Source organism: Cydia splendana, chromosome 23 (genome assembly GCF_910591565.1).
Source record: "Cydia splendana chromosome 23, ilCydSple1.2, whole genome shotgun sequence".
Lineage (NCBI taxonomy): Eukaryota > Metazoa > Arthropoda > Insecta > Lepidoptera > Tortricidae > Cydia > Cydia splendana.
This window is the reverse complement of record NC_085982.1, coordinates 2,525,429-2,537,103: the sequence shown is the minus strand read 5'-3', so window position 1 is coordinate 2,537,103 and position 11,675 is coordinate 2,525,429. Positions and strand designations below refer to the sequence as shown.

At 40.2% G+C, this 11,675-nt stretch overlaps 1 protein-coding gene across 1 annotated transcript; it reads right to left on the bottom strand.

Moving 5' to 3' along the window:
- Positions 1-3,206: 3,206 nt before the first annotated feature.
- On the bottom strand, positions 3,207-11,251 carry LOC134801969 (uncharacterized). Its single transcript, XM_063774594.1, has 7 exons — positions 11,160-11,251; positions 10,456-10,519; positions 9,938-9,970; positions 8,918-9,025; positions 8,170-8,538; positions 3,845-4,051; positions 3,207-3,476 (listed from the first exon to the last, which is right to left on the bottom strand). The coding sequence occupies exons 1-7, from the start codon at positions 11,190-11,192 to the stop codon at positions 3,268-3,270; spliced, it is 1,023 nt and encodes a 340-aa protein (XP_063630664.1). The 5' UTR covers positions 11,193-11,251; the 3' UTR covers positions 3,207-3,267.
- Between the last annotated feature and the right edge of the window lie 424 nt (positions 11,252-11,675).

Sequence of the window (11,675 nt, the reverse complement as noted above, 5' to 3'; positions counted from 1 at the left end):
TGAAAAATAAACTACGTAGCCTAAACAATTTCCCGTTTGCGTAAAAGTCCTTCGTTCTGTTCCACCCGATATGAATTCCCTTATATCTCACGATTTTTCTCTTTCCGCACAGATTATTAAAATATAAATATAAATATTACTTATTATCAGGCAACTAAGGCCCATAGATAACTAACCTACAAACGAACATACATACAATAGTAGAAATTTTATAAGCTAAAAATTATTTCGGCAACACGGCGGTTATATGGACCTATATTATTATTATATATGAATGCACAGGCAGCTTAGCTTAATTATACTTACCTACAGACAAACCTACGTACCTATATACCTATACTTACAAATACCTATTTTAAAAACATGATCCTCCTACTCGAAAGCTGCTCTTTTATATTTGGCAGTATTTTCTCGAGCTTTACGCAGTTGATTCAGGAAGTTGCCATACAAGACAAAATTTAAGCATTTCGAAAGCGACGTTCTCATGGAACACCCCATCTATCTATAGTTAATACAAATGCTGTATTTGTCAAAGAAAATAAAATCTCTTCACACGATCAGGGTTTCACCCTTAAAAACATGGAAATAATTTGCGTTCGTATGTTTGTTTTGGATACCTAGCTAATGAAATCCTAAAATACAGACAGACAAATACCCTGGGGGATAAAAACAGCATCAATGTATACTAATATGTAGGTATTACAAAAACGAAAGCAGCAGCAGAAGTAGCTCTGTCGATCTGGTTCCTATGCTGATACAAACGGCGCTACACCATATCATACCAATTAACCAATACCTTGACACGCGGGGTAACACGATACATAATATACCTGCATTCAACGTGTTCTTGCGTATAAATTCAAATACATTTAGTATCTTTCTACAAATTTAATATCACTATTTTTTCTCTCTTGACATGTTTATGATACTATTCGAAAAACATGACAGCGTCAAATATTTAAAAGTCGTAAAATGTATATAAGTAAAAAGGCATTAAGAAAAGAGTCCACAACATATTATTTATTAGATCTAAGTATTAGAATCTTAGTAATTACAGGCTAAGCCTAAAGTGCCATTGCAATGCAAGCCTACGAATAAAATAAATATAAACTAGCGACCCGTCCCGGCTTCGCAAGGGTTACACAAAACCTTAAAAAATTATACACCGAAACCTTCCTCAAGAATCACTCTATTGATAGGTTAAAACCGCATGACAATCCGTTCAGTAAGTTGTTTTTGAATTTATCGCGAACATACATACACACAAGCAGATAGACGCGGCGGGGGACTTTGTTTTATAAGGTGTAGTGAAATGGAAACGGCTGCATACATACTTATAAGTCACAGGAAATCTGGAATTTACATATTTAAAGTATTATATTGTTATCTTCATCTGCACGGCTTTTTTGTATGAGGGCGTTGGAGTGTTACTTGCGTCCTGGGAGCCTCCGCACTTTTAGTTAGATGTAAGGAGCAAAGAGAATATAGTCACTGGCAGTGCCTAAAAAAATATTAAATTATTATACATTTGAACTTCTAAACTAAGTAGTGGCTTACAAAATATACCTACTTTCCAAATTCGTTATCTTATACTTTTTGAGTAAAACAGCTGTGACATATGGACAGACAGACAGACGGACATAATAATATCAATATCAAATGAGGAAAACGCGAAATATGTTTGTATGGAGAACCGGTCATTCCCTTTCCTCTTAATAGCTTAATATGCTTCGGCACATGATTATTCATATTTATTTGTAGGTAAGTACATGCCTAGCTTACCTTAAGCAGAGAACCAGACGGTGACTGCTGGATATTGGTTTCTGAAATCTTGTTTTTGTTTTACCAAACGTTGTTTAATTCTGTCGCGAACGGCTTCGAAAAAGTCTTGGGTCATATGTAAATAAAGCTCTTTACATCATGTTCTGTATTCTCATTTTTCCGAACGTGTCGACCAAAGTGGATGTACGCCCCATTACCTAGAGTATGCAGTAGCCTCTTCATTAGTCATTAAGGCAGCCAGGGCCAATATTTTGATTTTATTATTTCCTTCCATATCCGCTTACTTCCGATCGAACCATTTTTTTCAATCTGATTGACAGTTATTATGACATTTGTCATGAACAGTCAGCTCGGACGTCCCGGTCGGCTCGGATAGTGTTGGGTAGGACTCGAGTCCTTTCAGTCCTCTGCTTGAAGACTACTTAGTTTTTCAGACTCTTATAATTAAGTTAAAACTCGAGTTCTTTTCAACTAGAGAGAGACCCAAGTCTCTTGTAGAGACTTGAGTACTTTTCAGAGGACTCTCGTTTTTTTTACTAAAAATTTCGAAATGCATTGTCTTTATGTATAACTTGTAGATCAGATACATACATAAATCATACACTAACCCTTAATTTCTTTACTGTTATACAGGAAAAACCTATAAAATTGTTCACGGAGTCTTTATTTGGAGGCTCGAGTTCTTTTGAGTTGCTCTTAAAAAAGACTACAAAGGACTCGACTCGGGAGAAGTTTTTTAAGCGCAGTCTTGTAAAAACGAGCTGTTCTTCAAATTCAGACTCAAAGGACTCGAGTTTCTACAAACACTAGAGGCTCGGACATTGCTCGGACAGCACTAGTCTTAATGTAATAAACTAGTGTCGGGTGGCCCTGATGCCCCGGTCCCGGAACGACCCGGTCACGGTGGCGCTCCTGACAGCCCCTGTGTCGGCTCGCTCCGGCCCGCCCCGGTCCGGGCACGGCCCGGTCTAGCGTGAGTCATCCTTAAAGCTGATACGTGCACATCAATGGTATATGGTATAGAATGGTTCCCAGTGAAAGCTCCACAAAATGTTTCTGGTCCTAAATAATTGGTCATGGAACCGGCTCTGCAAGCACATCTGTATTTTCATTGCTTATGAAGCGGTAACACAAAACAAATGAAAAATTATCAGATTACTGTCTGACCAAATCTCTCCATAGTAATTCGTATGGAAATTTCTGAAAGTCCTGATTTTATTTCAGGGTGTTTTGCGGTAGTATTTGCCTGTATATTTAGAGGGTATGAGTTGTTAATTTTAAAAATAGCAATATAAGGGACGCCCTACTTTGTTTTGCCTTTCATAACTTATTCAGAGCTAAGCCATTGTTTACCACTCCAAGTCCAAAGCCTCCTAACCTTATATTGTATAATTAGGGTGGTTACAAATAAAACGACCTTAGACGGACACAAACAAATTTAATTGCAGATTGCGCGCACAAATTTAGCCTATCATATTTTGCGCTTTAGTACTTTTGCTTTCTGTCGACACCATTAAACACTTCTCCTTCCTGAGTAATTGTTATCCCTACTATGATGTCACTAGCGACGGTGACGTCGTCGGTGTCCGCATAGAAACATTCCTTCGGGCAAGACATCACGCTCGGAAGGACGCAGGAACAAGTACATTGTTGAGCGTGCACGGTTGTCCCTGGCTTACAGTCAGTCGCGTATTCTGTCAAGTAGAATAATATATTACATTAATAGGTCGAATTGTTAGTCACTACATATAAATAGTCCGACCACGCAGATTAATTCTCCATTCACTGCACACTACCACATTAGTTTACTGTATAATAAGCTATCGATATTACACTTTAAACAATATTAATGAGCAAAAAACAAAGGCATTAATAACGAGGCGTGACTATCAAGATGGCGCTCGAATCGAAAGTCCTTATCAAACACGACAATATACTGTCGGATAGGGATATAATATATACCCACCTACATTTTCCGAAGTATGTTTCAAAAATATTATGACTAACCGAATTTTGTTTCACCGATTATTTTGAGAATTTTAAGTTTGGAAATGCAATTTACCGCGCAAGATCAGACTGATCGCGCTATCAGAGTTGTGCAACAATTTTTCATGATCCTCCCAGACTTCTAAACCATTGTCCGAGCACGAGACACTGGAGCATAGCAACACTCCTTCACCGTTACACGTACATATTTGGCAGTTGGGGTTGCCAATTTCATCCATTTTCAACGTAACGTGTTCGTTGTCTTCACATCTTAGAGCCTGTTCTGAAAATGTCAAATGGAAATTATGTTTACAGTATTATTATAACAGTATCTCATATTTATGTTATAACTATGAAGGTTATGTATTACAATAGGTAGGGTATTTAATTGGCAAATCAGATTCATCGAATTGCCAATATTAGATTTATTATACTTAAAGCAGAACAAATGACGTCTCAGTCACGGGCAAGTTAATAAGATTCCCAATTTATTAAATAGACATTGTGCCAATTTATCAATTTGGGTGCAAAAACAAAGAAAGAAATGAACAAACATAATAAAACTTACAAAACTATAGATAAAAAATTTGCCCCAGGTCGCCGTCAACGGGCAAGGTGCCCAGAAGGGGTATACACCCACTTGCCAGAATTTCGTTTGCCATAATTTCATTTGCCATAATAGTCAACAGCCATTATATTGTTTCCCATAATTACATATGCAATACTTATTGTTTACTATATTAGTCACGTGCCAGAAACTTTGTTTCCCATAAAATCAATTTCAATAATGTCATTTGTCATCATCATTGTAAGCCATAATTATCACTAGCCATAATATTTTTTTTTTACAGAAACCAAATGCTACTAGAAAAATGGGTTAGGTTAGGTTTGAACTGCGACCCTTACAGAAAAGTAATGCTACTGGGAAAGTGGGTTAGGTTAGGTTTGAACTGCGACCCTTACAGAAAAGAAATGCTATTGGAAAAGTGGGTTAGGTTAGGTTTGAACTGCACCCCACACAAAAATAAATGCTACTAGAAAAGTAGGTTAGGTTAGGTTTGACCTGCGACCCTTACAGAAAAGAAATGCTATCAGAAAAGTGGGTGAGGTTAGGTTTGAATTGCGACCCTTACAAAAACCAAATGCTACTAGAAAAATGGGTTAGGTTAGGTTTGAACTGCGACCCTTACAGAAAAGAAATACTACTGGAAAAGTGGGTTAGGTGAGGTTTAAATATTCTATTAAATAATATTATTACAATTAATAATATGGACAACAACACGTATGGCACTCGTACGTTCTGGAATCTAATAATCGGGTAAACAAAGAGTATGTCACATCATTTTTATGGTAAACAAACAATTCGGGCAAATGAAATTCGGGCAAATAAAATTCGGGCATATGAGTATTATTTTATATAATTTTCGGACAAACAATAGACAACCCCCAGAAGGCTGGCCGTATTTCCCCGCTGTATAGCGATGCTAATACGCTGGGCGAAATAGTGGCCAGCCCTCTGGTCACCAGAAGCCTCTATTAAGCGCGCCGACAAGTCTTTGTACAGTCGACGCGCACTTGGCCCCCACGGCCCCAAAGTTTCGACACCAAACGCCGCAAATATGTAGCTGCTTCCCAGAGCGGCATATTTGCGGCGCTTGAGGCTTTCGGCTGAGGAAGCCGCAGCGCCAGCAGAATCTTTGGTGCTTGGAACATGGGACGGTGCCAGGGTATCAACGCAAGTAGCGTCCCAAACTAGCGGCCGACCCATGCTCCAAGGCACCAATGTCATTCCGTCGGGCCTCTTGCCGTCATCCCTGGCCAGACCGCTGGGCTCGAGGACTGCAGGTACTTTGGCACTAACAAGAGCCCGACGGAGGACATCATTTATACTGGCATGGCGGGGGATCCTGCCAGCGCTTCGAGCACATGAGAGGCCATGGTGGCCAAGAATGTCCACCGTGGTGCCACATTGACAGCGATGTGGCTGATTGGTAGATGCCCCTAAACGTAAGCTAGCTGCTAGGCGGAAGGTAGTATTGTCTAGAAAAGTCCCAATGTTTGGAGAGGGTAGCGCCTGCAGCCACAGACCTGACTCCCACTCTGCAGTCGCAAGGAGACGAGCTCGGTCTGTCGAACTAGGTGACGTATCTAAAAGGTTTTTCCGTACTAGTTGACAGAGCGGCTCGTCCCACTGCCTCTGCGAACAGGGATTTTCAGGCAGGTCTGTGTTGGGACAGGTTATAGACCAGACGTTCTTGGCCTCGGAGCAGTGTGCGGCCTCTATAGATCCAATAGAAGGACCTAGTATTTTCCCTATAAGGCTTTGAGCACCATGCACCGAGGACAAGAACGCAGGTAAGGATACACAAGAAATTTTGCGGATGCCCAGGCCGCCAAACCTTATGGGTAGGCTAGCCTGGGTCCAAGACCTTTCGTCAAAAGAGATGTTAAAGATGGATGTGAGTGTTTCAACTACCAATGTATCTAATTTTGAGACCAAATTGGGGTGTTTCCAAAGATGGGTTCCGCGAAGAATATACGTGAATTTTGGAACGAAAAGACAATGCTTAACGATCGAATAGGCTGAATGTAGATTAATTTTGGCCAGGCGGTGTGATGTCGCTGTAAAATTTTGAATTTTTGAGTCAACGAAATTTTCAAAGGATTGGTCTAAGACGGGACAGCCAAGGAGGTGAAGCGATTCTTTGTTTACAATTTTGATACCAGGGGCGAGTTGTCTAAAAAGGTTGATTGTATTGTCCTTGTCCGGACAGGAATCTGTAATAAAAAGTTCGCACTTGGAAAAATTTAGTGAGAGGCCAATTTCTTTCAGGTCTATGTTATTTTTTTTTTAATCTTCGAGGACGGAAATCGCTTCGCCGCCGAGGGTCCCGTCATCTAAATACCATATATTCAATTTTGAATGTAGTGTCTTAATGATGGGGTGTATAGCGAGGCTAAAAATTGCCGGGCCGAGGGGGTCGCCTTGTTGACAGCCTACAGAGGATGCCAGAACGTTAGTTTTATATAATAATTTTGAAGGCGAACTATAGCATTGCCAAAGGAATTTATATATCAAAGGAATTTTGTCTTTTATTTGGGTCAACAAGGCGCCCCGGTCTACGGAATTGAAGGCATCGCAAACATCCACCTTCAGCAGGACCTCCCCTGCATTATGCTCAAGAAATGTTCTCACAGCATACACGGCGGCTTCACATCCACTTTTTGAGCCAAACCCCAGTTGGATAGGCTGAAGTTCTGGGGTGAGATTGGAAAGGATGGAGCGGCAGGCAATTTTGGCGGCAAGACGTCGAAGCGTGGTGCCAACTGCAATGGGACGGATGCCTCCATCTTTTTTTGTTAAAGCACAAAGGTTAGCTCCATACAGGACGTCCCTGATATCGTCCGGGACCTGACCGGCCAGCATGATATTCACAAGACACGTCAGGTCTTTTAAGAGAATTTCCCCAGTTTCACCACAACCGATGCACAGGAGATCTTTCAGGTGCTGAGGAGTCAGGCCATCCAGACCTCCCGCAGAGCCATTGAGGAAAGACATTACGGCTTCAAGGACATCCTGTGTGGTAGCAATAAGGTTTGGATCACCATCACCAGGCAGTGGGGGATCAGGCAGGCAAAGGTTTGTAGCTGGAGGTGGATGCTTGCTGTGTAGAGCTGTGAGGGTGTCAGAGTTAGTTGAGGCTACTGCATCGTCAGAAAACAGCAAGCGGGCGGCACCTTTTATGTCGCCATCGGAAACTTTAGTCTCTACTTTTTTTAATAAATTGTTGTTGGCGTTCCTAAAATTGGGAGAAGTGAACTGAAATGAAAAATCGCTGCAGCAGTTGTCATTTACTATTTTCGTGAGTGATTTTGAATGTTTATCAGAATTTATATGGAGGACTTTAAAAGTGAATGAAAGTAAGTGTTCCCAATTGCGCGTGGAGTTATCTGATAGGATTGTTTTAATTGAGTGGCTCAAGGATTTGGCAACTGATACTCGGGCACCGCGTGGTATCCGTTTTAATACCGGGCGCGAATTTATTTAAATCGCTGAGGATTTTGTGAAATGGTTCGTCCGATATGGTGCGGTCTGGTAACTGTGAAGGTACTGAAACGAATGGTGTGAATAAAAATATTTCAAATACTGCCAACATTCCTATCTAGATTTTGCGTTTAAAGCACCATACTTGTTAAGCTAAAGTACATACAAATACACAAAATAATAAATCAAAAGAAAAAAAGGTTATATTAGCCCAGCGAAATGGTAATAAGTCGTTTTACAATATAGTTTTGTAAAACGTAGCTGTGTTTATTCTTAAGATAACATGTTATTAGGTGTGAATATTAGCTTAAACTCATTAAGTGAAACCTAACATGTCAATGGGCTAGTATAGTTACTTTTGCGTTTTTCGTAATACGCTTTGTTTCGTATTTTGTCATCTGCGTTATCTGGCACTGCTGTGGTGATTTCATAGTCTGGTTCATCAGGTTGGGCTGTGTTACGATAATCAGGTTCTGTGACCGATGGATCCCCTGTGTTATAATAGTCAGGTTCTGTCACTGGTTCCCCTGTATAATAGTCAGGTTCTGTCACTAGTTCCCCTGTATAATAGTCGGGTTCTGTCACTGGTTCCCTTGTATAATAGTCGGGTTCTGTTTCTGGTTCCTCTGTGTTATAGTCTGGTACGTATGAAGTTTCTTCTGGATTATAATCTGGTTCGGTTGTATATTCTTCTGTGGTGTAATAATCTGGTTCAGCTGTGAGATCTGTAATAAAATGTATTTGTAATAATTAATTTCTACTTGCGGTGCACTAAATTTGACATTGGTACAGATCTTAGTTAACTAAACTACGGCGTTGTAGCAAAATAGTTATTGTGATTCATTGAACTATTATGACTAAGTATAGAATCGGCACAGAGAACCTGCAGTATTTTGCGCCATGATGTTTTTATTTTGACAACTAACCATAAAAGCGGAGCGTGCATCTCGCGATCTAAACGCGTAAGCGCCAAGAATTTTACGGCGCTTACGAGGTTTTGTTCGCATGGTACAGGTTGCGATTGCGACAATTTCATTGTTTGGTATGGCTTCTCCGTAGTAATAATAACTCAATGTTGTGATTAAGTACCTACAGAAATATTACCGTCTTGTGTAGTATAATCTGGTCCGGCAGTGTGGTCGTAATCTGGTTGTTGTGTGACCACTTCGGTAGGGCGACGTGTAGTGCTCCTTCTAAAGAATTCTCTAGCCGCTGTGGAAATAATTTTGTAATAAGCAGAAACGTCTGCGAACGATGCTATTAAGCTTATCATAAATTTAAATGTGGAAAAATTTACTGTCTTGGGGATGACTTGAACTCATGATCATTGGATCACTAGCCCAATGCTCTACCATCTGAGCTACCAAGACCTCACCCAAGGACAGCAAATATTTCCACCTTTACCATCACCGTCACTACCGTATATGTTTTAATTATTTAAACGAACGAAACGAAACAGTAATCTCTCTCTATCACTAATTTCCATATTAGTGTGACAGAGAGACATTAGCGTTTCGTTCGCAACGGTGCAAACGATTTGCATCTTGGCTAGGCACCCAGGTCCTTTTTCGAACGCAGCTAGCTGAGCACTGAGCGGACGGCCATGGTCGGGATCGCGAATATCATTTTTATTAAAGTGTTATTTTTAACAAAAAAAAATTACGAGTTCGATCAAAAACAACATTAGGTACGCATTTTTAGAAACAATTTCCATGTTAATCGTTTTTTAATTCAAAAATTGTTGCAGATTTGTAATGGTGCGTTTAAGACCTAGACGAAAGTTGTTTAATCAGGTCTCATATCGATGAAGTTACTAGCTAGAGATATAGGTAGGTATTAAGTAGGTATCTCAAGATTGCTATCCAAATATTTGGCAACCATATTAACTATTGATTTAAAAATAGCTATGATTATTCAAAAACTCTGCTGGCTGAACTCACTACTCAACCGAATTATTAATACCTACTTAGGTTAAGGTATTTAGATTTAGTTAGGTACAATGTTCATACATTATGTAGGTATAGATTTATATTATTAGTGTCTTATACTTATGGTCTCTTCAAAGTAGAAATATTATACAACATTAGTTACTTAGTTAAAATAGTATAAATAATCTGAATTTACGGTCATTGTCGTGTTCTGTATTATCCCTGAAATCTGAAATTAAATGTTAATAATTATTAACTTGGGTGCTTTTGACCTAATGATGTGTTATGTGAAATGCTATTTGTACCTAAATTTACTGACCGAGTGTTAGCGAAGGTTTCCGTTTCAGCTTGGGAACTTTCGTATGTCCGGATATTCGCCACTGAATACTCGTACATGTCGCATTTACCCATACTAGTCAGTTTTTGCTCACGAGCAGATTCGATAGTTAGAATTTTTCCATCGTTTAATTTGTGGAAAATTGTTCAAATTGGCGGAAATTTATATAAAAGACATAAGCACCAGTGTCTATGGCTAAAACGATTGTGAGTTTGTTGTAATAACGACTCAAGTATTTTTTTATGTACATCTTTAACGCACGTTGCGAGGTCTACACTCACTGAGCCACTAGGCTAAGTATAATTATTATTATTAAGTATAAAAAATAGTCAATAATGAACAATTGATATACAGGAATAACCCGCGTTTATACGAACCTTTATCCCAAAACCAATCGTAATTGGCCCTTTTAAAAAAGGGCAAGGCGCCAAGTAATAAAAACTGAAATAAATTATAATAGGTCATTATCATCATCCATTCATCTTCCTCGCATTCTCCCGGCTTTTTGCCACGGCCCATGGGCGCCTGGGGCGGACCCCAGGCTCCCATGAGCTTTGCTTGGCAACTGATCCCGAAAATTGGCGACGGCACTAGTTTTTACGAAAGCGACTGCCATCTCTGACCTTCCAACCCAGAGGTTAAACTAGACCTTATGGCTTATTGGGATAAGTCCGGTTTCCTCACGATGTTTTCCTTCACCGAAAAGCGGCTAATAAATATCAAATGATATTTCATACAAAAGTTCCTAAAACTCTGTTCTGCGGACAATACATTTTATTTTGGGCGCGTGTACACGGTGCCTGCGGTGTCGGCGCGGAGGCGGAGCGGTCTCGGCGCAGAGGCGGGCTTTACGTGTCTCGTGTACATAGCGCGGGGGTGCGGCGGCGGTGCGGTGTCGGCGCGGAGGCGGCACCGTGTACACGCGCCCTAGGTACTGAAGAAAAATAACTCGCATGTAAGGGTGCAGCTTAGATATTAGGTTTTGAATCTCTTAACTTTACGATATTATTATCCCTAGAGGAAAGACGCAAACTACTTTAGCATACCTACAATAAAATGAAAAAAATAACATATTACTTACACGGGAGAAAATTAAGATGATTATAGATTTCATCTTTACGGGTGGCCGTCAAAATGCGCACAATCCACTTTATGATCAGACTGATATAATCGTTTGAGCGAATGAAATCGATTTCAAAGCTATTATTTGGCCAGATAATTAGTTTTCAATGTTTTCAAAAAATGTCTATTAAACTGCTACAATAAGAGAAGAACCAGGTGAATCGGAAGACGTGGACGCGACTTGCGGCGTGACCGGTGCGATATCTTGAACTCGGTCTTCCAGGTCTCTCGGTCTCAGGAGAGAAGCATCTGGTTTGGACGTTGTTAGGGAAGCGCGACCCAAATCATTAGTAAAAATTCTTCAGATAGGTAGTGTAGGTCCTAGTCAAGGAAAACGTCGTGAGGAAAAAAGACCTAATAACACCTAGTTTCCCCTCTGGGTTTAAAGATCAAAAGGCAGTCGCTTTCGTAAAAACTAGTGCCTACGCCAATTCTCGGAATTAGTTGCCAAGTGGCCCCAGGCTCCTATGAGCCG

Excerpts from the sequence above, each read along its gene's own strand:
- LOC134801969 (XM_063774594.1), bottom strand. The coding sequence starts at position 11,192 with ATGAAATCTATAATCATCTTAATTTTCTCCCGT. Across the intron at positions 10,520-11,159 it reads TCATCTTAATTTTCTCCCGT|TTTTTATTACTTGGCGCCTT; the intron begins GTAAGTAATATG and ends AATTTATTTCAG. Across the intron at positions 9,971-10,455 it reads CGATTGGTTTTGGGATAAAG|ATTTCAGGGATAATACAGAA; the intron begins GTTCGTATAAAC and ends ATTTAATTTCAG.